The 26590-nt window shown below is 41.9% G+C and overlaps 1 protein-coding gene across 1 annotated transcript; it reads left to right on the top strand.

Annotated features, from left to right (window-relative positions):
* Positions 1-8347: 8347 nt before the first annotated feature.
* Positions 8348-18691, top strand: LOC103822951 (uncharacterized). Its single transcript, XM_050971897.1, has 19 exons — positions 8348-8435; positions 9255-9382; positions 10068-10211; positions 10800-10883; positions 11429-11596; positions 11666-11762; positions 11854-12077; positions 12826-12979; positions 13056-13264; positions 13363-13480; positions 13626-13831; positions 14303-14420; positions 14965-15134; positions 15894-15967; positions 16046-16173; positions 16973-17162; positions 17569-17710; positions 18269-18365; positions 18672-18691. Exons 1-19 carry the CDS (start codon positions 8348-8350, stop codon positions 18689-18691), a joined length of 2559 nt encoding a protein of 852 aa, XP_050827854.1.
* The last annotated feature ends 7899 nt before the right edge of the window (positions 18692-26590 follow it).

Raw genomic sequence — 26590 nt, 5'->3', positions numbered from 1 at the left:
CAGATAAAATTTCCTACCTTCTTACAGCACCAAAGACTTACTGGAGAACTAAAAGATATTACAAGGTCTGCAAGACTCTACATAAATAAAGACAAGTTTCCAAATCAGTGAAATGTGAGTATAAATCCAGAGAAGTATTGATAGTCACCAAGGAAATCTGTCTGAAGTGGAGGAGGATTGAAGATGAGTTAAAAATATTAAAAGATTCTCTCTGTGCGACCCATCTGTATGACAGGAGCTACTTTATGTGTCCATTACTTTGAGGGATATAAATGTGCAATAGCATCTTTAAATATAGACAAAGAGAGAGAATGGGAGGGAAGAGTAAAATGTGTTTGTCTATATTTGAAATGGAACTAGATCATAGATTGTATTTTCAATTTAAGAACGAGTCATTCTTTCCTTGTTTATTACACTCATCAAGTAACCATATATAACTACATATAGACAAAGAGAGGGTTGTGTGGGGGCAGCAATTATTAATGGACATTACTGAATGATAAATAAAGAGCTAGCTCAGAACTGGTATTCATTGCACACAGATGTCTGGACCATGGGCAGATGTCTTAAATCGTTTGCACAAAGCGCTTTTGTGCTATCACAGTAATCTAAATTGCTTTGCATTTGGTTCCAGGCATTTCCACACACTGCTCTCCACCACACATAAATTCCTATCCTCAAATCCCATCTAGGCTTCAAGGGCCAAATTACTTCCTGGTGTAACTCTTTGGCTTAATTTGCCTCAGTTTTATTGATGCAGACAAACGTTGAGGCTGATGTTCTCAATTACAGGAGATCTTGTCCATAACTTAGGTTATGGTGCTTGCTCTGGGGAGGACATCCCCTGCTCCATGTTGGAGGGGATGAAAGCACAAGCAGGAAGGAGGAGGGGTGATGCCATGGCTTCATGTGTGCTTTGTGTGAACTGTATGGTCGTGACCAACACTCCTGGGGGAAGCTTGCTTCCAAGGTCCTGCTGTTCCCTGTTCAGAAAAGAAAGGACTGCCATAGCCTGCCTTCTAAAGCTTTAACTCAGAACCTCTGTCCTTTTAAATTCTGTCAATCATCATACCTACTGCCCTGGGCTACAGGGGAGCTCTAAGAAAACCATTCATGCCTCTGAGACAGGCACTTTCCTGACTCTCTGAGGTCTTAGAACTACTGCACTCCCACAGCAGGACTGTGCTTCACTGCAAATCAAGTCAGTGATGATTTAGGAAATAATTTGTATCCCCAGAGGAGGCATATCTTGCAGCAGAGACAGTCCAGCATAAGTTGCTGAGTTTTAGTTAATGGCCTGAGTCTATCTAATGTGTCTGCTCTTAGGGATTTCACTTACAGATGAACTGTGTGTTTTCTGCCTCCCCATTTTTTTTACATGGAAAACATTTGAATTAGGCTAGCACATAAACACGCTGTCTAGGAACAGAATTGTGGGAGGAGGAGTTAACAGAGAGAGACAGATGGAGTATTAGTTTGAATATATTATTTTGCATTGCAGCCCTATGAAGAAAATGAGTGATGCATTTCCTGGTGGACATTTTAACAAGGGTCACTTTATAGGGGTGAGATTGCAAAACCTCTCTCACTTTTACTATTCCTATTAACACAGAATTATCTTTGATGTTAATTTAGCATGCAGTTTTGCATGCAGTCAGAATAACTTTCAAGGTCTATTTAGCAGACATATTAGATTGTATGGACTGCCTTTTTTCCTTCTGGCTCACCTGCTTGCTGTGGGAGAGCTGCCAGCCATCAGCTGAAAGGCTGGTAATTTTAAGATACCCTGTACATAGTTGTTAGCACTGAGAGTGTGCATGATCCACATCCTTTCTCCCTCTTCTTGTCCTGACACAGATTAAAAGGCCAATAGGAATTCCTTTTCTCTTATACTGAACATTTTGACCATACAGTCCTGACTAAAGCTTTTTAAATTTCGCTTGTTAGCAGTTAAAACCATGACAAACAAGACTTCTTGCTTTCTTCCACAACTCAGAAACATAAAAGCATACAGAAATAAATCTTCAGTTGATAGGTAAACAAAAAGAAAAATAAGGAAACAAAGAGTGACTGAGAGTGACTGTGTGGGTAAACTAGCTGTGTGATGTTTTCAGTAACACTGTGATAAGGCTGTGCTGTAGCAGACCTACTGCAATTCTTCTTCCATTCTGGTAAATGGTTGTTAATTATTGTGATACTGTTTCAACTGCAAGGAGTGAATAAGACACCTCTAGAATGCCATTGTGCCCTATAGCCTCAGCCTACATGTGAAGAATTGAAGAATTGAAGAATTGAAGGCAGGTGTAAGAATTAAGGGAAACCTGGCTGGAATCTGTTTGGGACAGAAAAGCATAGGCAACCTTGACACTGCCCTGAGCCAAGGTTACCATGACTTGTGATGTGCTTGTCAACAGTGCAGATCTTCAAATGTCCAGTGGAGTTCATGCAAACTAGATGAAATCTCAGGCAGTTCCTTGGTGGTACCGAAGATCAAGTTTGGGAAAAATAGAATAACTCTTTTTTAATATTGTAAAAGCACACTGTGCAGTGAAATAAATCCATAACTCAAATGGTCTCAGCTCTAACAATAATAAACAAGGTCATACTGTCCAATATTTAATTGGACAATTTAACTGCCCGATCATGGGCTTATTCATTATTAGAACTCATTATTTATATTATATACTTGAGAAAAACACCTTCTAAAGTTAAAAATCTATCACATAGGGAATTTCAGAAGGAAACAACTGCGACACAAACCAGTTGGGAATAACAGTTGTTTCTGGAGCACGGCAACTTCGGGTTTTACATTCAATTAATTTTTTTTATACTCTTGAAGATGTGCCAGAGGTTCAGTGAGGTTACCCGTGAGAGCAGCACAAATACACGGCAGTTTAAGACCATCCTGTGCCATCTTGGTTGGGATCAAGAGCGAGCCCTGAGCAGCTCCCGCCGCCCGGGCTGCGCTCCCGGGAAGGCGCCGGGAGCGGAGGGAGCAGCCGGGCGATCCTCCGGCTCCCTCTCCAGGACATCGGGCTTAATTACAAATAAATCCTCCAGCTCGGCGGCTCCTGCAGCCTTCTCCTGAGCAAAGGGAGGAGCAAACCCCGAATGTCACAGGCATAAGCCTAGGACAGAAGTATCCCCACTGTAAGGTTCATTTCGATCCGAAACGCAGTGAGAGAGGGATGCAGGCAATTCTGAGCACTCCTTAGGAAACAATGCCGAGCACCAGCGGTGCTCAGCACTTACCTACAGTGTGAACAGACCCCACAATAACCCCTTTGCTCACTATGTGACCCGGCCATGCTCTGAGCATCAGCAGCTCAGCCCAGCAGCCCCAGGAGCATCCTGCTCACGCATGTCACTCACCTGGTCACATCAGGTCACCAGGGTGCACTCCTGCTCACGTGGTGGGATACTGTCACTCACCCAGACTCAGGGCCCAAGGTGTAGCTTCTCTGCCTTCAGCATGCAGCAAAGGCAGGGTCCTTCTCTCAGATCTGTTTCTGCTCAGATTCACTTCTCCATTGGGTTAATTTTCTCCAATTTTGAGGATCATTTCTGCTCTGGGTGCTCTACACATCACCCAATAAGATACTAACCTTCATTTCGTTTCTGACACCCATCCTCTGGCTATGTTCCCTTTTACTGTTGGTTTTGACCTCTTATTTTAAAGGTCAACAGTTTCTTCCTATTTTGTTAACCCAATTGTCTTAAAACTGCATTTTATACATTTGCTTCTGGCAGACTTCAGCTGTCCAGGGAAGGCTATGCAAAATCCTCCACAGACAGGATGAATTGGCTTTGAGCAGCAACATTTTCATAGCAGGGGGATTACAGGGGTGGCTTCTGTGAGAAGTTGCCAGAAGCTTCCTTCACGTCCAACGTCCAATTCCAGCCAGCTCCAGGGCACATGGGCTGGCCAAGGCTGAGCCCATCAGGGATGATGACAGCATGTCAGGGATAACAGAGTTAGGAAGGGGAAAGAGCCCTATGCCACTGCAGCCAGGAAAGGGGAGTGAGAACATGTGAGAGCAACAGCCCTGCAGACCCAAGGGCAGTGCTGGAGGGGCAGGAGGTGCTCCAGGTGCTGGAGCAGGGATTCCCCTGCAGCCCCTGGTGCAGCCCATGGGGAGGCAGCTGTCCTTGGGATCACAGAGGTCCCTGTAGGAGAATCCCACCAGAGCTGGTGTGTGCCTGAAGGAGGCTGTGACCCTGTGGGAAGCTCCTGCTGGAGGAGGCTCCTGGCAGGACCTGTGGCCTGTGGGGAGAGGAGCCCATGCTGGAGCAGGTTTGCTGGCAGCACTTGTGGCACTGTGGGGGACAGTCTCTTCCTGAAGGACTGCATCCTACGGGAGGGATCACATTGGAGCTGTTTGCAAAGAACTGGAGCCTATGGGAAGGACTCAGGTCGGAAAAGTTTATGTAGGACAGTTTTCCATGGGAGGGACACTGGAGCAGGGGAAGACTGTGAGGAGTCCAGTTTAGGAAGGACACTTGAGCATGTCCAGAGGAGGCAATGAGGCTGGTGAGGGGCTGGGAACACAAACCCTGTGAGGAATGGCTGAGGGAGCTGGGGGTGTTTAGCCTGGACAAAAGGATACTCAGAGGTGACCTTATCATTCTCTACAACTCCCTGAAAGGTGCCTGTAGTCGGGGGGGGGGGGGGGGTTGGTCTCTTTCTCCAGGCAGCACTGACAGCTGTGCCAAGGGAAATATAGGTTGGATATTAGGCAAAAGTATTTTAGGAAAAAGTTTTTATTAGAAAATTGTTGCCATCTCTGGAAAAAGAAAGGGTGATAAAGTATTGGAATGGTTTGCCCAGGGAGGTGGTGGAGTCACCATGTCTGGATGTGTTTAAAAAAATATTGGATGTAGCACTCAGTGCCATGGTTTAGGTGAGGTGTTAGGGCTGGGTTGGACTCGATGATCTTGAAGGTCTCTTCCAACCTGGTGATTCTGGGATTCTGAGTCCTCCCCTGAGTAGGAGGGAGTGGCCACAGCCACCATTCTCTGTTGTCCTGTACTGCTGGTGGGGAAGAGGGAGAAAAACTGGAGTGCAGAAAGAAGGCATGGGTAAGGGGAAAGTACTTTTAAGATCTAGTTTTTATTTTTCATTATCGTACATTGATTTTATTGGCAGTAAATTGGACTAATTTTCTCAAGTCAATTTTTTTCCCCAAAACAGTCACTGGTGACTGATCTCTCCCTGTCATTATCTCAGCCCATGAGCCTTTCCCTGTATTTTCTCTCCCCTGTCTATCTGAGGAGGGCACTTGGCATCCAGCCAGGGTCAGCCCACCACACAAGAGCACAGTAGCTGCAAAATGATGGATCAGCTCATGCTTTATCAGAACAGCACCAATTTCACAGAATCGCAGAATAACTCTGAGTAGGAAGGGTATCACAAGGATCAAGTCCAACTCTTAGGTGAATGGCCCATAAGGGGAGTCAAATCCACAATTTTGGCATTATTAGCAACCTGCTCTAACCAAATTAGTCTTGAGAACTTGACAGTTAGGAGCTGACAGGCATAAAAAGAGAGACCTAGGAACCAAGTAGGAGCAGATTTAACCAGTAAAGCAAATAATCAGGTGATGTGAATTACAGGTTCATAATTAGGAGGATAAACAGCTGAAAAAGGGTCTCATCAATATAAATGTGGCAGCCTATTTAAGCCAAGACCGAAAACCCAGAAAGGCTTTGATTTCTATGCAAAACTGAGAAAGGAGTTTTTTTGGGTTTTTTTTTTGTTTGTTTGTTTGTTTGTTTTTGTTTTTTATGTGGTGCTATAAAGGAAAAAGCATCACACATAGAGACTGAGCAAAGGAACAATGAAGCTGAGCTTGGTGCAGAGGTGAGAGCTCTATGGCTACTAAACATAAATTGTTTTACTTAAGGTGTTAAAAATATTAAACTTTTCTGGTTTATCTTCCCTAATTTCCTAGTGATGACTAAGTAAAATTAATTTTTCAAATTGCCTAGTCTACAACTGATGGCCTAAACTTAAGGCTAATTTAATATTCTGAGGAGAACTTTCTGAGTTAGAAATTTATTATCAACTTGTCACAGCTGAAACTACTGCTAATCCCTGTCTTCTCTTGCAGGTTCTTACTAATAGTGATATTTTTCTCTGGGGTATGGACTCAAGAGACACCAGGTAATGCTGCTACAAACTGATTTCACATCAGTTTGCAGGCTTTTCCATAGGTGTTATCTAGGCTTATGTGTGTGTTTCAGAAGAGTCTGAAGCTCTTGTGGCAGTCTTACTTTTATGTTTTTCTGTGAAACTTTAAACATACAGGGATTTGCTGGAATCTGCATTCTTTAGTTTCATGTGTCACTGCATTAAGCAAATGTTTCTACCTTTCCTCACTCTGGTAACAAGTACTGATGAATTAATAAGGAATTTATTCTTATTCTCTTGAGTGTAGTTGTTGTTAGTCACCATACAGTATGTAAGGTCTTTTTTCATAGTTTAACCTAGCTAAGCACTAGGCAGCTGTCTGCTCATTCCTCATCCTCTCTCACCCCAGCAGAATGGGGAGGAGACTCAGGAAAAGCCTCAAGGATTGAGAACAATATTTTAATAACTGGAACGAAGTAAAAGATACTAATATTTTGTATACTAAATATATTATAAATATTTTGTATACTAATATTTGTATACTAAATATAAAAATTATAATCAGAATTTTACTTTTTAATGTTATAAAACCTAAGAAAAATTTGTGATGCACAATAGTTGCTCATTACAGCTGATGCCCAGTCTGTCCCCAAGCAGTGATTGGTGCCTCCAGCCAATTCCCCCCCAGTTTATATATAGTTCATGACAGTCTATTGTATAGAGTATACATTTGGCCAGTTCAGATCAGCTGTCCTGACAGTGCTATCTCCTGGCTTCTTGTGTACCTCCTCCCTGACACAGCATGCATCACTTAGCAACCAATACTTCAGTGTGTTATCAGCATAATTCTTGCACTGAATCCAAAATACAGCTCTGTACCAGCTACTAGGAAGAAAATGAACAAAATCAGGACAAAATATTATAAATACAGCAGTGATTCATCTCAGAGGAGACAGTTTTCTCAGCCAAAAGTCTTTCCTTAAAAAACAGAGCTGGTCCTGGAGCAGCAGATGCAGAGAACTGTTTCTGGGACTGTCTGTCCTACTCACTGTGGGTCCTGTATAAAATGCATTGGCCATCCCCAAAGATCAAAGCAAATAGATACTGGAGAAGGTTTTATCCAGCTTGGAGCAATTATCTAGTTTCTGCACTGAATCCAGCTGGTAGCTTGGAGTATGGGTGGAATAGGGTCATGTTCACCAGCATCTGTCTGCCTGCTGCTCCTTAGTGTGTCCATCTCTGATGTGGGAATTGCATCACTAGTAAACTTCAGTCTATGATGCTGAACCCTCTAGGAAAAAGAATCCTCCTAGCTCTTAAAATATACCATTATTGTAAAAGGAAAAAGAAATCCTAGGAAAAAGAATCCTCTCAGCTCTTAAAATGCACCAATATTGTAAAAGGTCTAGCTGGTGTTAGCTCATGGTGCTATAAAACTCCTGTTGAACCAACAAATCCCCATTTATTAGATGTGCAGGTCAGATGAGAACCCTTTCTGGTCTCTAGTCCTGCACTTAGGACAGTGTGTACCTGCCTCCTGCCTGGAAGAGGTTTGGGAGCCATGGCCTGGTTTATGCTGGGGTGGGAGCCTGGGTCTGGAGCTTCTCAAGCCATTTTCTCTGTTCCTGGGTGGTCCTTTCCCAGTATGAGCCAGCTGGCTTCTGGCACTGATACTTGGGCAAGTGACCAGGGTGGGCTGATGGAAGGGCACAGCTTATGTGGCTGCTTTCCACCCAAACAGACTTTTGGCTCTTGTAAATAGAGGGGTACAACTGTAAGTTTCTAGTTATTTTGTGATTGGTTTGTAGGATTTGGTTGGTTGGGATTTTTTTCTTTGTTTAGAGGTTGGGCTTTTTCCTCTTTTCAGGAGTGTGTGGGACTTTGGCATTCTGTTTTATTTCATCTAAGGTGTTCAGATTGGGGCAGCCAATGCAGTACCTTTTTGACTGTGTTCCAAAATCCTATTTCCATGACTGGCTGTTGCAGGTGGCATTGCCAAATCATCAAATGCCATTACTAATAGGATACTAATTTTGGAGCTAGCTTTTCTCCTGGAATTACTGCCAGTGTAAACTCAACCTCTCACCTCTATTGACCAGAGATCTATGACTGTCACAACACTGTCTTCATAAAGCAATCTGTGAAATAGCAGATTTGTTTGTCTCTTATTTTGAATCCCCATTTTACCAGCTTTTCAATACACCTGATACAGGACCCATGAGTTCAGAGTGCTTGGGGGACCTTCTGAGGATAACACTGAGTGCAGAATACTTTGAAGACAAATACTTATCTCTTTTTGTTGTTGGTAAGTTGATGTAGAAGAACTTGGTAAGAGAATTACATATGGGGAAATGTTTAAAATTCTCTGAGGTGTTTCTATACTAGAACTCCCCAGATATTTTATTACATATACTAGAGTTCCCTAGATATAATATTAGATTATTCTATTATTATAGAGCTTAGTAGGCTGGTTCTCATTGTAAGCAAACCCAACTGCTACCTTGATTTCTGTGTAACCTATACTGTTGACTTGTTTTTTGATAACTTAGCCATGATCAGACTTGATTTTGGGTTCAAATTGAAATGCAGTAGTTTCTAGGCATGTTAAAGCTGGATCTCATTGAAAATCTCATGGGTTTCCTTTGTGATAACAATATTTTTTAGTAACAGCACACACTGTTCTGAAAATTCACTAGCTGATGCTGGCACAACATTATTTATTTTTGTACTAGTGGCTTCAGCTTGGTGGAAGCATATACTTAATGAAGTTTAAGAAAAATTAGTTGGGCCCTCTAGCTATGGACTTAGTAGTCAGCAAGTGGTACATTTCTGTGAAAAGCATCACAGAATGCCCTGGAAGGGCACAGTGATAATACTTTTGAGATATAAACACCTGCTTTAAGATTATACATATAAATGTAAATTTGGCCTTGAAAAAGCTCTCCATGCCATCCATTTTTCTAGAAGTAGGTTTTGTGTCAAAACCCACTTAAAATGTGTTCTTTGTTCAGACATCTTCACTCATACACAAAAACGCTCTCATGCCAGAGCAGGTTTCTCAAGGAGTTAGCAGAGCAGGGGTTATACTTGTTAACACAGTTCTTTGCTCTCTGTTTGCCTGTAGATCAGTCTGGCACAGCCTGGGAGCTCGATGAGGCCATGGCAGCACAGTGTGGCTATGCAGTAACTTACACCACCTGCAGGAGCATTCAGCTCCGTGCTTCTGCACTGAGCTGCCACTCTCACTTAGAGGTCAGTCTGTTACAGACACTTTGACTACAGTGCTCTTCTTCACTAACTTTATGTGAGAAATTACTGAATTATTAATGGACATTAACTGAGCTGTCATAGTGTGTTGAGTATCTGTTAGCAGAGAATAATAAAATTTTCTTCAAATGTATCCAGAGGTCTGAAAATGTTCCATGGTACTGCCATTTGGAGAACAATGTACAGATAAACACACAAAGTATACCACATGTACTTAAATAATTGCCTTAAAGGGCAATTATTTTCTTGTGGATTACAACAGAGAATTGCATCTGGCAGCTGTGTTGCACTCTGCCCTAACAATATTTAGTGTCTTGAGACACATCAAAGTAAAAACGAAAGCTTTCGTTGCTGGCTCACTGCTACTATGTCATAAAACACAAAATCAGCCATCTCTTAGGTTTGTTTGTTTGTTTTCTTATTGTTCAATTCTGGGGCTGTGCAAAAGGAGCAAAACCTGCTGCCCAAAATATTTATGTTGCTGCGTAGTTATGTGCATATATCTTGTGCAGTTAATGAAGCTGAAAGTGATAATGCTTCAGTGTGGAGTTGCTCTTCTGTGCAGAGGCTGGTGGGTGTATTTTGTAATTTAATTTAGGGTCACAAGGACAGGTGGTGCCCAGGTAGGGAAAAGAAGTCTAACAGGCAAATGTTCCATTTGCCCACACAGAAAGATGTGTTCACAGTAACTATCAAAGTCAAAGCATCTCACACTCCTGATATGAGCAATGCTACAACTCATCTCAAAAGTGCAAGTTGCCATTGTGGTCTGTGGAGTCCCAGAGAGATAAAATGTGAAAATAACTACATGGAGGTGAGTACTTATGGAAAGTGCTAGAAGTAAAGAGGTAGGTTCTGCAAGATGCTCTTAGATTGTGTTTCCAATGCATATTCCTAGAATTTTGTCAGCTTCAGACTGCCCCATCATGAGCAGCTTGTTAGTGAGTGTGCAGTATGCATCTTAAGTGATACATTTGTATTAGGATTGTTTAACTTAATTAGCAGTAATAGCTAATAAAGCTGTAAAATCATATTAAAAAGGTTAAGCTTGTAGATTGAACTCACTGAATTTTGCCCCAATAAATATTTGAGACAACAGAGAATGTATACCTCCTGGAGGAAGTTTCCCTGCTGGGAGGGAATGCAGAAGGGGAAATGGACTCCTCTTGGAAGAGGACACTGGAGTCAAGAACAAACTCTGGTCTTAAGTGGGAATAGACTGTAGAAGATAGGTGGAAAATTAAAAAGAAACTGGAAACAAGCAAACTATAGGTGAATCACCAGGCATGGTGGCATCTCTGTCTAGGAAATCCTGTTTTCCCTTGCAAAAGGCCTGTAGGGTTTTGAAGACAAGGAAATAGGTGCTATCAGCAAACCCCTTACAGATGTTTTTTCCCTTCAGGTTTCTGTCAGGAGGGAGGTTCCACAGACTATAAGAGACTTTGTTCAAGATGAACCTGAAGACTGGACTCTTGTATTTCCACAAGTAAAACCACAGGTTCTTTCTAGCAAAAGCTAGTGCTACCTTTGCCACAACCATCTTTCTTTTCATTAACCATGCAGTACTTTTAAAAAGTACTTAAGCAGCAATAACAGAACTTTTGTATCAAATGGTTTTAGTATAGTTTTATAGATTAGAAGCACAGACAGTTGTAGGCTGTGTCTCCAAGGAAGGTCTGCCCCAGACAAGAGATTTGTGCAAAAAACAAGCAAGCAAAAAACAAAACAAACAAAAACCACTTTAAAATTCCATGTCCCAGAAAAAAACTGAAGAGGCTTTTTTCTTCTTGGACTCTTGTATGTGCAGAGTCAGCAGCAATGCAGTTAGTGCCATTAGTTATTATCTGTTGCCCTTAATATGGAAATTTTTCTGTATGCATGAGGTGGGGAAAGCTGGAGGGATATCCCACTAGTAAAATTCAAAGTAAGGCAGCAAAACTGCTGGGCAATTCAATACAGTAAATCATTCAATGCAATAAACCTGTTACTTTGAACATCATGTTTCAACTATTGATACATTTCTCTGGGTAGGCGAAGGCAGAAGAAGCCTCAGTATGGCAAATAGTATTTCATCAGCCAGAAGAAAAAAGGGCTCTGCTTGTGAGCAATGCTTGGAGTGCAGGCTATGGACTCAACTACTCAGACTCCAGGGTTCTGCTGCGAGTGCCGTACACTGCTGCCCAAGTTCAGCTGGTCGAGGTTGGTGTGCTCCTTCTGGCCCAACAAGCTGCCAGGCTGTGCAGGTCTAACCAGATTCCTTCCTTACAGGATCAGGGAGTTACCTTTTCTGTGCTGAGATCAAGTATGTTTTACAAATACCAGTGGGTGATCCTGGTGGTGGATACTGCTGTGGCATGTCCTGTAGGTAAGGAGTGTGGTACCATGCTCCAGTGCCAAAATGTACAGGGACAGACTCACAACCAGTGAGCTGACAGCTTTCATCTCTTGTCCCTAAGATGGTGTGGACTACATGAACAAAACAATCACCTGGACTGTTCCAAAGTATATTCCACCACTGTCTGCTGGAATGACTAGCTTTAAGGATGTGCTTGTGGAAGCTGGTGTGGATCTACACAAACTCTCTGCCAAGGAAATGGCTGCCAAGAAATATGTGTTATTGAATGAGTTAACAGCAATTAGAATGAAGATTCCAATAGGTGCAGAAGGTGGTTATTACAAGGTGGGTGTCTTGTATTAGGTGCCATGCAAGCATTATTTTGGAATGTCCGTTTGTTTTCTGATAAGGAATAATTCTTCATCTTGTGCCTTTCAAATGAAAAATGGAGTGTGGGAGTGAGGCAGAACAAAGGATTTGTCAAAACTCCAAAAGCCCTGACCAAAGATAGTATTTGTAATCACCACTTTATGAAGAATTTATTTTCATGCAGGCACAGGTAGAGATAATCCTGCACAGAACTATTGATTCATTAATTACTCAGGTTAATATGGAGCTTTCACCTATTATTCCTGGTGTGATACTCCTTTGAGATGGTTCTAAGTGCATTGTAAAGCATGCATGGGTTCTGTTGTATTTTACACAGACCACTTAAGAGAATGGGAATAACCTATTAGTCCAGCAGACCATGTGCTCTTGGGGTGGGTTGGGACTACACATCTAAATCTAGCTGCTTGGGGTGAACTGAGTCCTGGGCAAATATAGCAACTGAACTTCTGGTGAGGTTGCATAAGCAACCCTACTCACTGTGAAATAGTCCACTGCTCCTTTCAGTCTTGGGGAGTGGGAGATCATTTTTCAAAGGAAGTCTTCTGAGTATTCTGAGATTAATCTAAATAGGGATACAAAGGTTCAGGATTCCTGAGCAAAAAGGGCAATTGGTTGGGGCTGTAGATTTAGCTGACCTTGAGATGCTCCAACATAACTTTAATGCAAAATCAAGCCATACTAAAAGTACTGATTTGAATTCTAGACTTCTGTGAGCAATGGACAGCTTGGGGTAAAATACACCATCAACTTGTTCTTGGAACACCAGTGGGAAGACAACAAATGGGGACTAACCAAACATACTATCATCAAGGAAATAGAAACACCATTTGAGCAAGCAGAAGTTGCAATAACCAGTGGTAAGTAGGAAGGAACATTGAATTTACCAAAGGTTTTGGTACTGTTAAGAGCTTAATGCTGTTTGTTTCTTTTCAGATTTAAATCTGAGTGCAGGGCTAATGAATGTTACAGTGGGAACATTCCTCCCAGATGCTGAGCTTGTGAACTTAACCATTGAAGGGGCTGTTGTGGCCGTACCTGAAGCTGTTCAGCATGGCTACCTAATACACAGGATCAGCTATGCTAATGGAAGCAAAGCATATGTACTACAAGTCTCACTTGATGCACCAAGTATTAAAAAAGAGGTGTGTACAAAGGGATACAGGGATACCTGCAGCATCCCACAGTATAGAAATGACGATATCACTTGATGATTTTTCATGTCTAAATATGCTTTTCCTAGTACATGAGAGAGGACATGAGAGCATACACCCTGAATGTCACACTCACATTCATCACCTATCCATCAAGTGAGACCTTTGTTGTCCCAGTAATTGCACTGTCAGCTGTGAAAGATGCAGGTAAATTTTGTGGAACTTGAGCCAAACTGCACCACTGGCTGTGGACTCTGGCTGCGAGCTGGGCTGATTTCAGCCAGGGATACTGCCAGTCCCAGGGAACTGCACTAAACTGATGGCAGCTGGCTGACTCTTGGTTGTTTTGCAGTACTGCCCAGTGCCACAGGGTTCTGTGGTGGGGGGAACCTTCATCTCATTATCACTCGTGGGAATGTGGACCAAAACTGGCTACCTTTCATCTCAGACTGGCACCTGACCCGAGAGGCTGCACAGAAGTACAATTACATTCTGAGGGACAATGGCACTCACCTGGAAATCTCTGTCCCTTTCCTTTCTCCCCATGTGAGCTATGAGGTAAGGCTGCCAACATGTAGCAATTGAAAGGCACGTTCTAGCTGTCAGATGTCAACAAGACACAGTATATCCTTGAAAGCAAAATAAAACTTCTCTTTGAGGCAGTCTTCTAAGGTATAATGGAGGATTATTTTTGCCCTTGTAAGAAAACTTTCATTTCCCTTAGATAATGTTGGCCAAAATGGGCAAGAAAAAAGAAACACATTCTGCATTTACTGTATGGCTGAGCATCTTTAAGGACAACTATACAAGCAGTGGAGTTTGTATTGCATTCTTCTGCAAAACAACTGAAAAAGCTCACCCTGTGAGCTTCTGGATTAAAACATTCCTGTTTAAATACATCCTATGGATTTGACTTTGCTCAAGCACCATTATCTTTGGCTTGTGATAACCTGCCCTCTTAATTTTTGAATGCTTTTGTTGAACAGTGTGTCTTTATTCTCTTGTTTAACCTGTGATTGTCATCCCTAGGGCTTTCATACCTCTGCAATAAAGGCCTCATTCCACTTAACCTTGAAGGATGACATCACCTTGGCCATGAGGAGAGATTTCTCAGTTTCCTGCTTATTTTCACCTTCAGAGCTAATACGTAATAGCATGTTGGGGATTAGCTGTTAATGCGATTTGAGTTGCAAGACTAAGCCATGCAGTCGGAAATGTTTCTAGGTTTTAGAGTTGTGTGGCACTGTGTTTGCTTGTCAGATTTCCTACCAGTTAATATGCCACAAGGCAAGTCAAATTAAACATTGGAGTGGCTATCCTGCCTAGTACAGGAACAGGGGAAGGAAGTTGGAAAGTCTACTTCCCCACACACCTCCAGAATCAAGAAGCTATTTAAAGGGTTTTTGTGGTTGTTTTGAGAGTTTAATGCAGTGGGGGATTTTGGTGGAATGTGAGGACAATCAGCATATAAAGTAGTAATTCTAAAGATGTTAGAACCTTAGATACTAAGAGTTTTAACAGCTCATCAGTATTAAATGTATGGAATATCTTGATTAGAAAAATCCTTTTGAAGAGCTCCTTGTGAGCTGCCAAAAGAACTTGCCAGCAAATCCATTCAGAACATCTTTGTTGTTAGGCTACAAAAGGAGGTTGAATCCTGATTTGTATGAAAATGTATATTTCTCTTTCAGAGTGCCTGCCCAATGGCACCGTGATTATTACTGCAGTCAAACTGGAAGGTGGTGAAGACCTGGACACTGCTCTGCTTGTCTTGAGGGACAGACAGTGCAAACCCAGTCTAGTGACAGAGAGGACTGCAACCTTCAAGTTCAATGTGAACACTTGTGGAACAAGTAAAAAGGTAAGGACTTAATCATATCACAGTTATTCTGCACTGGGGTAGGGTTATTGCTAGACCTGGCAGAAGTTCAGAGCCGAGTTCAAGCTGCATGGAAGTCACAGCTGATACTAGCACAGAAGTACATTTATACTCTTTCTTAGCTTACTAAATTCAGTTGATCAGAATTTCTTATTGAGTAAAAATGTTTAAGGTCAGAGGTGCTTTCTGAAACTTGCCTTCAGTTTGACACCTCTGAATTGTTTCATGGTGGGCTTGAATGGGAGTTTATGCTGGTCAGATATACTTGTACACCTTGCAGAAGCTCTTTGGGTGTTGCTAATGACTACATGCCCAAAGACTAGAGTGGGTACTATTTGTATCACCAAATACCGCACAAATAGAAAACAAACAAAATAACAAATAATCAGAACATGCCTAAATTCAGATCACCATAAATGCAGCTTCTTTCTGCATTGTTGCATTTCATTCTACTCACTGATTCAGTAAATAAGCACAGCTGTTCTTTTTCTCAGGACCCATGCACTCCCTTTCTAGGGTGCTCTGTCATATTCAAGCTAATAAACTTTCTTCTTGACTATGGCATAGCTGTCACCTATGGTCAGCTTTAGTTCAGTGGGCCTTGGGCTTTTGGCTGGTAATTTCTGCCTGTTTCTAAGCATACTCTGCTCAGTGCAATCTGGCAGTCAAGCAGAGGGATGTAGGTATTTCAAATCAGACTCTAATGTGACTGTCCTGTTTGTAATGATGTACATCCTTCAGTTCAACAGCACAACTGTGACATATGAGAATGAGGTGCTCTATTTCAGACCTGGCAATGACATACCCATATACCAGTAAGTGTTGTTCCCTAACAAAACATTGTACATGTTATTTTGGCTGTAAAAAATCTAATGCTAAATCTTTTCTCTCAGATTGAAATTTCTCTGCTTTTATGCAGTCGAGCAGACTGCTGATGTTCCATATGAGTCCAAGAAGAACCCACCACCGAGTATTAATCCAGGGTCTGGCTGTCTTGCTCTTTCATTGAAGCTTTTCAAAGGTAACATCTATGATTAGACTCTAAAATCACTGAATGGCTGAGGCCAGAAGGGACCTGAGATTGGTCTTACTCATCCATTCTGCTCAAGAAGGGCAGTGTAGAAAATGTTCCCCAGCACCATGTGCAGAGGACTGTTAAATGTATCAAAGGATGAAGTGAAAAATTTTTAAAGCCTCTAATAGAACTTGTCTCTTCCAAAATGCATCATAAATGGTCAAATATTGGTAGTAGAACAGACAGCATCACTGACTCATGTATGGTTTTCCTGCTTCATCTGGGCGTGATGTAAGTTTTGTGTAGTGAATGTGACACCAGCTTCTCTCCCCTATGAGCTCCTGAAGTGTTGCTAAGCAGGTTCAGCAACTCACTGCAATGGTTGTAACCTGTATCAAAGATCCTGCTTTTAAGTGGTACCTATGCCAGCAGAAAGGGTTAAGTGAAGCCTGAACCAAACACTCATGATGACTGGAATGGCCATTATGTTTTGGGGTTTTTTTAAATTAATTTTCCCTTCTCGTTACCTTTTGAGACAATTTTGAATAACAATATTAATGGCTTTTTGCAGAAGGAGTGTTGCATTTCTGGATCCTCTGGGCCAGGGAATGTTTGAGATTTTTGCTTTCATTGCTGATCTTGCCTTCTTGCCATTCTTATACCAAATTCTTGACATTTGTATGCTGTCCCAGGTTTTAGTATTACTGTGCCAGAGTAAATGGTAGTGGAAAAAAGAAGGAAGCAGAAAGTTTGCAGATACTTCCTCCATAAAAAGGAAGCTCCTAATATCAATATTCTCTTGCAGAGAAATCCTATTCAGAGCCCTACCAGGAATCAGAATATCCTGTGGTAAAATACCTGAGGGAGGCTCTGTATTTTGAAGTTGAACTGCTCCTGCCTAAAGATGCAAGACTGGACCTAAACCTGGATGACTGTTGGGCTACCAACTCCCAAAGCCAGGACAGCCTCCCCCAATGGCACATCCTTACACATGGGTAAGGAAGGCTTCTCTCCTTTGTTTGCAACTGCTCAGCACAAGGTGCTGTACCTCAGGTGGGAGGAAAGGGGAAGAGGCAGAGGTGCAAGTGGCAGAGGTCACCCTGGAAGCAATTGCTGTTGATCTGTGGGGCATGTGTTGGTGTCAGCACAGTGGGGCCAGCAGGTGATGTGAGTGGCCAGAAGTGCTTCTAGCTAACAGTTCTGGCTGGAAAGAAAGAGCAAGAAGCAACCCTGACTGTGGGCAAAGGCAGGGATCATGAACTGGAGAGATCCTACTCAGTCCCCTGTGGCCCAAGGAAAATGGGGAGGGAAGCTCTGCTATATTTCATCTCTTTGCTGTGTCTGAAGATTTGGTTGAAGGTTTAGATCAAATACATTTCCTCTCATGTATTTCCCAAACAGGTGTGAAAACAACAAAGACTCCTACAGAACTATCTTCCACAAAGTTAATTACAGCCTCAGAGTAAAATTTCCCCAGCACCTCAAGAGATTTGAAGTGAGAATGCTCACCTTTGTCCAGGACACATCTCTGTTACAAGAGCAGGTCAGATCAGATGTCTCTGTTCTGTCATGAGCTGTTGGCAGTCCCAACAGGTGAGCCCAGGGTGATGCATGCAGCCAATGCTGCGTAAGGGCTCAGCTGGCCAGTGCTGCCTGGGGCTACTGGACACTTCCTTGAAGGCATAACACCCTGGGGGAGTGAATAAAGGCCATCCACTTTTGTTCAGTTCACAAAACAAAATTATAGACTCAGTCAGGTTGGAACAGACCTCCAAGATTCTCAAGTCCAATCTTTGACCATCATGCCTACTAAATGATATTGAAGTGCTCCATCTATTCATTTTTTGAGCATTTCCAGGTATAGCGATTCTGCTACTTTACCTGGGAGGCTGTTCCAATGCTTTGTCACTTTCTCAGTGAAAAACTTTTACCTAATACCCAACCTGAACTGCTCCTATGAGGCCATTTTCCCCTTGCCCTGTCACTACCTGCCTGGGAGAAGAGCCCTCCCCTTGACACAACCTTCATATTCTTTGTGATCAGTACACACTGGATTCCAAATAAGACTTCCCTAAATAATCTAAATATTCTTGTCTTGTAGTTGTATTTCCACTGCAGTGTGGTCATCTGCAATACTAAGGAACAGCCTTTAGACCTCTTTTGTCCAAGGAGATGCAATCCTGGGAAGCACAGATTTGGTAAGAAAACAGGCATGTCTCAAGTCTCTCCTGTGTTTTTGCTGAGCAATTTGGCATGTGCTCTCACTAACTGTGCCAGGTTGCAGACTTCTACTCCTAGATTATGCTGTCCAGGGAATTAAAAGCTAAAATGTCTTACAGCCCACAGTGCACATCCACATGGGCAAGTGTCATCTGGACCAGTGCTTGTTAGGAAGAAAAACAATAAGGAGAGGTTGGTGTCAGTCTCAAATTACACTATTGGAACACCAAGAGTACTGCTGCTGCAAGGTAACAGATTTCTGTGTACGTCACTTCTCCCTGCAGGTGAATGCACCAACTTCTGACAGAACAAGAACTACTTCATTTCATGAAGTCGCAGTTAGGTGGCCTAAGCAAGCACAGCCTGCTGCCCAGATTCACAAGTAAAATTGTTTCTGTGGTATCTACCTGAAAAATAGATTACCAGAGTCTCTGGAGAAAAGGGTCAGTTAATATTGGGTGTAACTTTAACTTAAATTATTGTATTGTTCATCTCTGTTCCTCTACAGCATTAAACTCATAGTCTTTTGTGTGATCATCTGACCTAGTCTGCTCAGCTAATGTGTCTGAACCTTGTACTGCTTTGCAGTTGGAAGCATCTGTTTTGGAGTAGGGGAGGAAGATGGCAACAAGTATAAACTTAATTGTAAATCACTTCAAGGTTTTTTTTTTTTTTTTTTTGGTTTTAAGCTTCTGTATAAACAAAGGACTGGGACAGCTTAATGTCAGTAAAAGAATGTGGGGTGTTTTTGGAGTAAAATGGGATGAATGTCCTTGATCCTGTAGTGGCTGTTGACAGGAAGGCTGTAAACTGTGATTCTTGTAGGATGTTGGGGCTCTGCAATGTCAAGTTGCCTTCCCTAGGTGGGTCAAATCACTCACAGGTAACACCAGTGACTGCTTAGCTGAGTATCCTCACTGAGGATTGGCTGAGGGAAAAAAAAAATAGCAAAGAGTTGTGATAGAGTCCATGTAGTGTCACTATTACTATCTGCAAAGTGTTAAGGATTTTTCCTTACTAGGGAACGTATGTGATGCTTAGGGGCTCCTGTCAGATTTTCTTCTGTGTTTTGTTTTGTTTGTTTTTAAATGGATAAAAAATTTCTTGGTTTCCTTTTTGGATCTGAGCACTGGTGTGAAAAGAGTTTGGATTCAATATTATATTTTCCTGTTGTAATGAAAGTTATTGCTTAGCATAAATCTTGATTCCTTGGAAGTAAACACACAATAATGGGTGTTTGCTTTTTAACTTTAGATTAAAGAGAATTATACAACAGGAAATTTCTGTGAAAGCTAACTTGAGCAAGACCATATTTTCTGATTCTATTAGCATTTAGTGAGACAGCATGGAGTAGAAAAAAATGTATCTCTGTTGCTACCTGTACAGAGATCCCACTAAACAGTTTGTGCTGTAATTGCAGCTCATGTAAGTCTTGTCTTCTTGCTGCCTGCTAAGCATATCTGTAGTAGATCTCTTACTGTCATTTCTGGGAAAATCTGTGTGGACTTCATGATGAGAAACATGTCAAGACTGTTTTCTAGTAGAGAAGGCTATTGTGATGAAGGATTAATTTTGCTATCCCAGTTGCAGGTGAAGACTAAAGCCATAGAGTTGTGATATTGAGGAATATTGGGAAAAGTGGGAAAATGCAGAACACATAAGCCTGACAGCAGATTTGACAAGTCAATGACTTAGTGCCCAATGCTTTTTCCTGTGTGCCCAATGCTTTTCCCAGCCCACTGGTCTGAGGTCTGGGTAATGCTCAGTCTGCAGGCAAAACCCATTAAGAAATCAAGGGAGACACCTCTACTGTGCTGCCAGGGTTTTGCACTTAAGAGCCATGGGAGCTTTAAGTGGTGTGGTCACTTCCCTGTGTCTTACATGGTGCTGACAAGAAATGGGAAACCTCCTGTCTCCCCAAGAAATTCAGCTGTTAAGCAGTGTTTTCTCCAGCTGAGTGAGTGACAATCTTCATGTGCCTTCACCAGCACAACACAGGCTGCCTTGAGAAGCCTGAGCTACTTTCTTATATTTTTGTGTGGGAAAAGTGTAACATTTAGAGACTGCTGGGAGAAACAAGCCTGCAGTTGGGCAGCCCATTTCAGTACTGTTAACTCTGTCTTGGTTATGGCTTCCTGAGTTTTCAGGTCTTTTTTCTTCAAACCAAGACTCAAGGACATCATCAGACATAGAAATCTGGTATTTACAGTCTTTTTTAAGACACTTTCCTTTATTTTCATAAGCTTAGTTGACACCTTGAGATTCTTTATCTGCTGATGGGCTTTTAAGAATTGTAGAAAAGCAAGGTGATGCCCAGGTACACTGTGGCTCTACTCTTCAGCTCTTCTAAAAGCATTGTTTGGTGCCATTTTGAAGGATGAGTTATGTAAAGAGTCATCTTCTCTATTAACCTTTCTGATATGTGGGAAAATTCAAGGACACTTCCCTCCATGGTTAGACAAGGATTTATATAAAGCTTCTTGTCAGATGTTCCAGCAGCCTTTGAGACACACAAAATCCATTTGAATATCAGTAAAATCTTTTAAAGACGTGACAGTAGTGCTCTCTCTACCTCAGAGTTGTCTGTTTATACTAAAATTCAGGAGTTGCCTTCCTGGTTATATATATAAAAAAGAAAAAAAATCTTCAAGTGTTTTATCAACACCTCTTTGCCTTTTAAGTGGATATTTTATGACCACATGCTTTTCCCCTGGTATTTGGGATGTTATTTTTATATCCCTGTTAACACAAGTTGAAAGCAGATCAATCTTCTTTGTTTATGCTTAAAGTCTTCTGCAATTTCAGCAGGTGAATGACAAAAGTGGTAAGGGAAAAGAGAAGTCTGGTGTGATTTGTTTTTATAGGAAAATAGGAACAATAACAGAAATGTACTGCAGATAGTTATTTTCATTCCAAGTAAATGTTGAAAAATCGTTGCTAATAAGTAAGCTCATATCTAGTCACTGATGGGCAGAAATCTCATCTTTTCTGTAGTCTGTATTCAATGAAAGCCAGTATTTTACAACTTTACTGTTTTGGTGACTTAAAGTAGCAACAACCTATTACTAATATTGAAAAACTAAGAAAAGTGCCATCTACTTTTTTGTCCCAATTCATTTTCTCTCCCTGGCATATTCCTTTGTTTTTTCTTTTACATGCCAAACTCTTCAGTAAATGCTATGCACCTCTATCCAGATGAAAACACGTTCTGACAATGCTCTAATGATTTGGGAAGCTTAAGGAAGTTCAAGTCTTGGCTTCTGCCACAAATCTATTTGAGTTTTTAGCCACTTCCACATAATGTCTTCTTTTATTTGTGCCTGTGAGCCTAGAAACACCTAAACACAGTATTAGCTAGAATGCTGGAAAGGCATGTGCTTGGAGAGAAATGCTTTAAAACATAAATAAGGTGAGTCTTCCTCCTTGAAATTACATCAAGTACTGTAAGAGTGCAAGCCTAGGCTGATGTTGGTGCATAAAGAAGCAAAAAGTCAGAGGCTTGATCAGGGATGAGGGCTCAGAAGGATCCAGCTTCTATTGTTCATTGGAAACAGACAGATTTATTGGGATCTGTGAATTCTCTTTCCAGTTTCCTGCCTGTTAAAGGTAATAAGAGGATTTGTGGTTGCATGGCAGATAGGCTGGGGAGCAAAAATCAGTCACTGAGCCCTTAGAAGCTGGAGGTGTATTTATGTTTTTGTGGAGTATTTTTTAGGTACTTCTAGACAGAGCTGGAAGCATAGCTCCCGGATTCCCTAGTCGGAGGGGATATGGCAGTCCCAGAGAGGCAGCTCTCCCAAGGAACTGGCTGAAGCCCATTTGCAGGAGGTTTTCTTTGTCCCAAGCACACCTATGTGCAGCCCAAATGTGTCACCATAAAACCTCTTGGCACCTACGTGGTGCTCCTCAGCATAGAATTTCAAAGCCCTGTGTGTGTGCGGGCGGCCTCAGGCTCGCCTCTGCTTTGGGGGGTGGGGGGTGAGTTCCGTGGATCACAGAGCTGGGGCTTGCCTAGGCAGCTTCTTTCACTGTGAGCCCTTAACCACTGGGGAATATTCTCTCCAAGGACTTATTCTTGTCCTCAAGAAGTGATTTGACCTCCTTGCCCCTCTCAGGGTCTATGTCTTGGTATTGCTGCTGCTGGCAGCCAACACTGCTGTACAATCCTTTGTACAGAGTGGGCAGAGAAGCTGCTGAGCTCCTGGATCCAGGTGGAAAGCCTGCCCTGCCAGGTGAGGCTGTGCAAGCCTCCTGAATCCTGGGCTAGGCTGAATCCTGCCTGCAAGGCCTCCTCTATTGCACTGCCATGCCTCCTGCTAAAGAGAGCAGTATCTTATCCTTCCAGCTGCCCCAGAACAGCCTCTGGTCCCTGAGGTAGAAAATGAGCCCAGAGTCTATTGTCATATCCTTGGTACCAGCAGCTGCTCCCTCCAGCAGCACCAACTTGCTCACAGCACCAAAGGAGTTAACTGGTATAAATTCCTTTATACGTAACTGTCTGTTCTGCCCTGCCTTTTTCATCCCTAATAAAAGGTGTAGGATGGATGTAGAGCTCTTTTCCCTGGCTTCTGATGATATTTTTAGCACTGTGTGGTTCCTCCTGGTCGCCCCTCAGCAATTCACCCAGAGAGGAGGAGGCAGGGGCACAACTCAGCATGAAGAACAGCCCAGCCCCCAGCTGCTGGGGTCCAGCCATCTCACCTGATTTGGTGCCAATTGCTCATTTCTCTTGCCCTCAGCCTGCTTCTGAGCTGGTCTCTGGCTTAGTGAAAAGTGTGTATTTTAAAGTATGGAAATACTTGTTTAAAAGGCAGAAAAATGCACTTATGTTCAGCAACTGATGGTAATCACCTCATCAATAAACTGAGAGTAAAGGACTGGTAGTTCAACCAAATTGCAAGGCCTTCTGTATCTCAAGACTTCTCCTGAGGTTCTAAAATCCATTTCAATTAATTAATTTCTGTAGAAGATCTTATACTTTATTCATTTTCTCTTCAGCACTTGAGGACTGTCCTGCTGCTGTTTCATTTTTATGGTTAGTATCACTTGAGAAGTATGATTTCATGTACCTGAGAAGATGGAAAACTGTATTTGGTGATGGTGGTAGTGATGATTTCTTCTTTAGAATCCATGTTCTGCTCTCCAAGTTAGTAAAGAATTTCAGTGACATGCCTACCTGCAAAAAGGTGAGTTCTTGGGGCCATAAAGAGTTACTTTGTGTAGGACTAACCCCAGTTGCCTCTCCTGTATCTTTTCAGCATGCTGAACTCTATCAGACAGAGTATAAATGAAATTTTCAGCCATGGCCTTTCAGCTATTTTAGCTTTATTTCCATGTACATTTTTAACATGTTGTGTTAAGAAAAAGTTGCTTGTATGTGAGAGATGTTCTCTGCTTCTACGACTTGTGCAACTTTTTCAGACTGAGGTTCAAATTTTTGCCTCTTTTCTACAGATTATTGCTGTTAGAATTACATACAGCTTTATGGACCTTACTCTCCTGAAAGTTAGATCTCATAACCATAAGTGAGGAATCTCTTGATCCCTTTCCCATCACGTGGATATCTTAAACTCCTGGGCCTAAAGGAAAAAGAAGATGAACCTGAACTGAATTCAATTTTATTGAGAATAACAAAATCCAACATTTAAGAGCAGCACACCTTGTACCATCTTGTACTGTGACAACAATAATTCAGATTATTTTCTTTGGGTCAGTGGAATATGTGTGTTAAGGGGAAGAATTACGAAAGGTGGGGCTTATAGAGATGTTTCATGTTAGGCAGAGCAAGAATTCCTTTCTTTCTGAAGGGGAGGAACAAATCTGACACATCCTGGGAAACCTCAGCCATGTGCAGGTACTAAACCTACTTCTTCCTCCTCTTCCCACCATCCCCACAGGTAAAAGGAGAGATCTCCTGCAAGGGGATCAAACAAATTGAATTGTGCATGATCAGAACCAATTCTAATAAACCATCTGCATTGTGGATGGGGCTTTGGCCCCACTGTGGCACAGGGAGTGATTTAGTGCAGCTCTTCCCCCAAGGTCAGCTGGGGTGCAGCCCTGTCCTGCTGGAGCCTGGGGCAGTGGGGGCAGGCACAGCCAAGGTCTGGCTCCCTGACACAGGGGCACTACCATCTTCTTCTGGGACTCACAGCCTTGCCTCATGCCTTACCTAGAGCTCTTGTTCCACCTTGCACTTGCAAGGAGAGGAACTCCTGGGGCATGTAAAAAGTTACAGCTCAGCAGCTTCAGGGCATTTACCTCCCCCTTTCACTGGGGTGGTGGGGAATGCTGACTGAGCCACTTCTCCAAGGTGCATGATCCCTCCTCCTGGGCCTTTCTCCATACAGCATCACCCAGCTTTGTGAGCAGCAGCTTTCTGAGGCATTCATCCTTGTTTGCAGATAGGTAAACTGAGGCAGCAATGCTGGATGACTAGGCAAGGTCATGAATAAAATAACAATTAAACTTTTAGGTCCTTCTTTCTCTGCATTAACCATGACTCTATAGGCTTCCATAACTGGAGAGCACAGTCCCTACCTGTAGCTTCAGGTGTACAACATTTAAAGGCCATGGTTAGAAGTCTTCCCACAAATATGTCTTTGAGAAAGAATGTGGGATCAGGCTTTGTTATGGTTCTGTGCAAGGTCCCATGGCTACCATGCAGTTTCAATACTTTGCAAAATATTCAGATTGACTTTCCCTATGTGGCAAATCTGCTGAAATCTGGATAAGCTGCACAGATTTATACTGAGGAATGTTCTTCTGACATCAGTGTTGCCACCTCATATTTCTAATTTGACAATTTTATAAGGCTTTAAAAAATTATTTTACTTATACTCTTGCTGAAACACTAAAGCCTGTAACAAATCTAACATGGGTTAGTTACAAACAGGAGCGTATGTGACATGCTTAAATGTGGTTGCATCTGAGTGACAGTAGTACCTGCATAAATTTGAGGGTAGTTGCTTTTTTGTGATAGTGCTGGATTTCATTCTGATTGTCCCAATATGCACATACCATGTGAGAAGAGCACTGAATCAGCCTAGGCTGATCTTTGGAAGAAAAAATGTATGAAGATAATTTTAATTCCTTCTAAACAAACAGAGGGAAAGAAAAAGAAAGGGAATGAAGTTTTAGCTTTGTGGTTCTCTGCTACAGATTTATCCACAAATCTAAACCAGCTGTCCCACAAAGACGTGCTGATCTGTAGAGAGACAAACCTGTCACCTCCCAGCTGGTGTGCTCTCTATGCCTTACATCTCCCCCAGCAGAAAAAGTTCATATGACTTAATTAGCTCCCCACAACTGGGCTTTGCTCCTCTCTGGCTTCTTTCATAGGCCAAGTCTTATGACTCAGTCAAACAATGAGATTTACAGAGCAGCACATACTTTCAGTGGTGTGGTGCCCATCAGTCGAAAGTCAAAGTCATTAAAAATTAAAACCACATCCCCAGTTGTTTTGTTTGTTTGGGGTTTTTTTAATCTTTTGTGTGCATGTGTTACAGGACTGTGACAGGCTGTAGAAAACAGCTGATCTTTGACTGGCTTTTAATAAAATGACATGATTACCAGAGCTCTCCTGGCTTTCAGGACACCTTAAGACTAGAACTTCACATCTTTGTGAAATCTGAATCAATTTATTTCATGTCAGAGAGTAAGATAATCTAATCTTATTTGTTTAAGAAATTTGATGTAAAAGTCTTCCATCATTTATTGGCATTGGCTAAGGGTTTTTTTATACATTAAATACAGAAAAATTATATACTTCTGTATATATTAATAAAAAAGAGAGGACTTAGTTTATCTATACAAAAAGTCAGTTTGCTTATACTTCATTTTCAATATTTAGCAGTCATCACTAGATTTTACTTATCTATCAATCAGATTTATAATACAGGATACAGACTATGACATATTTATTTGTTTACATGCAAAGATGTTCTCACAATTACTTGACATTTAGGTACAGTGGGCAGGTGGATAAATAGACAATACATGAACTAGAAACATGTTTTTCCTCATCCTATGATTAAAGTGCCTACGAATCAATACACTTAGTATTCTTATGAAGCTGTTGTCATTTTTTTAAAATTCTGTTTAGCATCTATGGATTTACTATTGCCTTTCTAAAACAAGTTCAGTCAGAACAGTGATATGTAAATCCTAGGAAGATCAGCTGTCTTTTTTATTTTTCTTTTTT

The sequence above is a fragment of the Serinus canaria genome, chromosome 3 (assembly GCF_022539315.1).
Source record: "Serinus canaria isolate serCan28SL12 chromosome 3, serCan2020, whole genome shotgun sequence".
NCBI classification, from domain to species: Eukaryota; Metazoa; Chordata; class Aves; order Passeriformes; family Fringillidae; genus Serinus; species Serinus canaria.
The sequence above is the reverse complement of the archived record's forward strand: the minus strand, read 5'-3'. Positions and strand labels throughout refer to the sequence as shown.

What these genes read in the sequence shown, in the direction of transcription:
- LOC103822951 (XM_050971897.1), top strand. Translation starts at nt 8,348, where the DNA reads ATGAGTTCAGAGTGCTTGGGGGACCTTCTGAGGATAACACTGAGTGCA. An exon ending in CCCAAGTTCAGCTGGTCGAG is followed by an intron (nt 11,597 to 11,665) that starts GTTGGTGTGCTC and finishes CCTTCCTTACAG; the next exon opens with GATCAGGGAGTTACCTTTTC. An exon ending in CATCTCTGTTACAAGAGCAG is followed by an intron (nt 17,711 to 18,268) that starts GTCAGATCAGAT and finishes CTTGTCTTGTAG; the next exon opens with TTGTATTTCCACTGCAGTGT.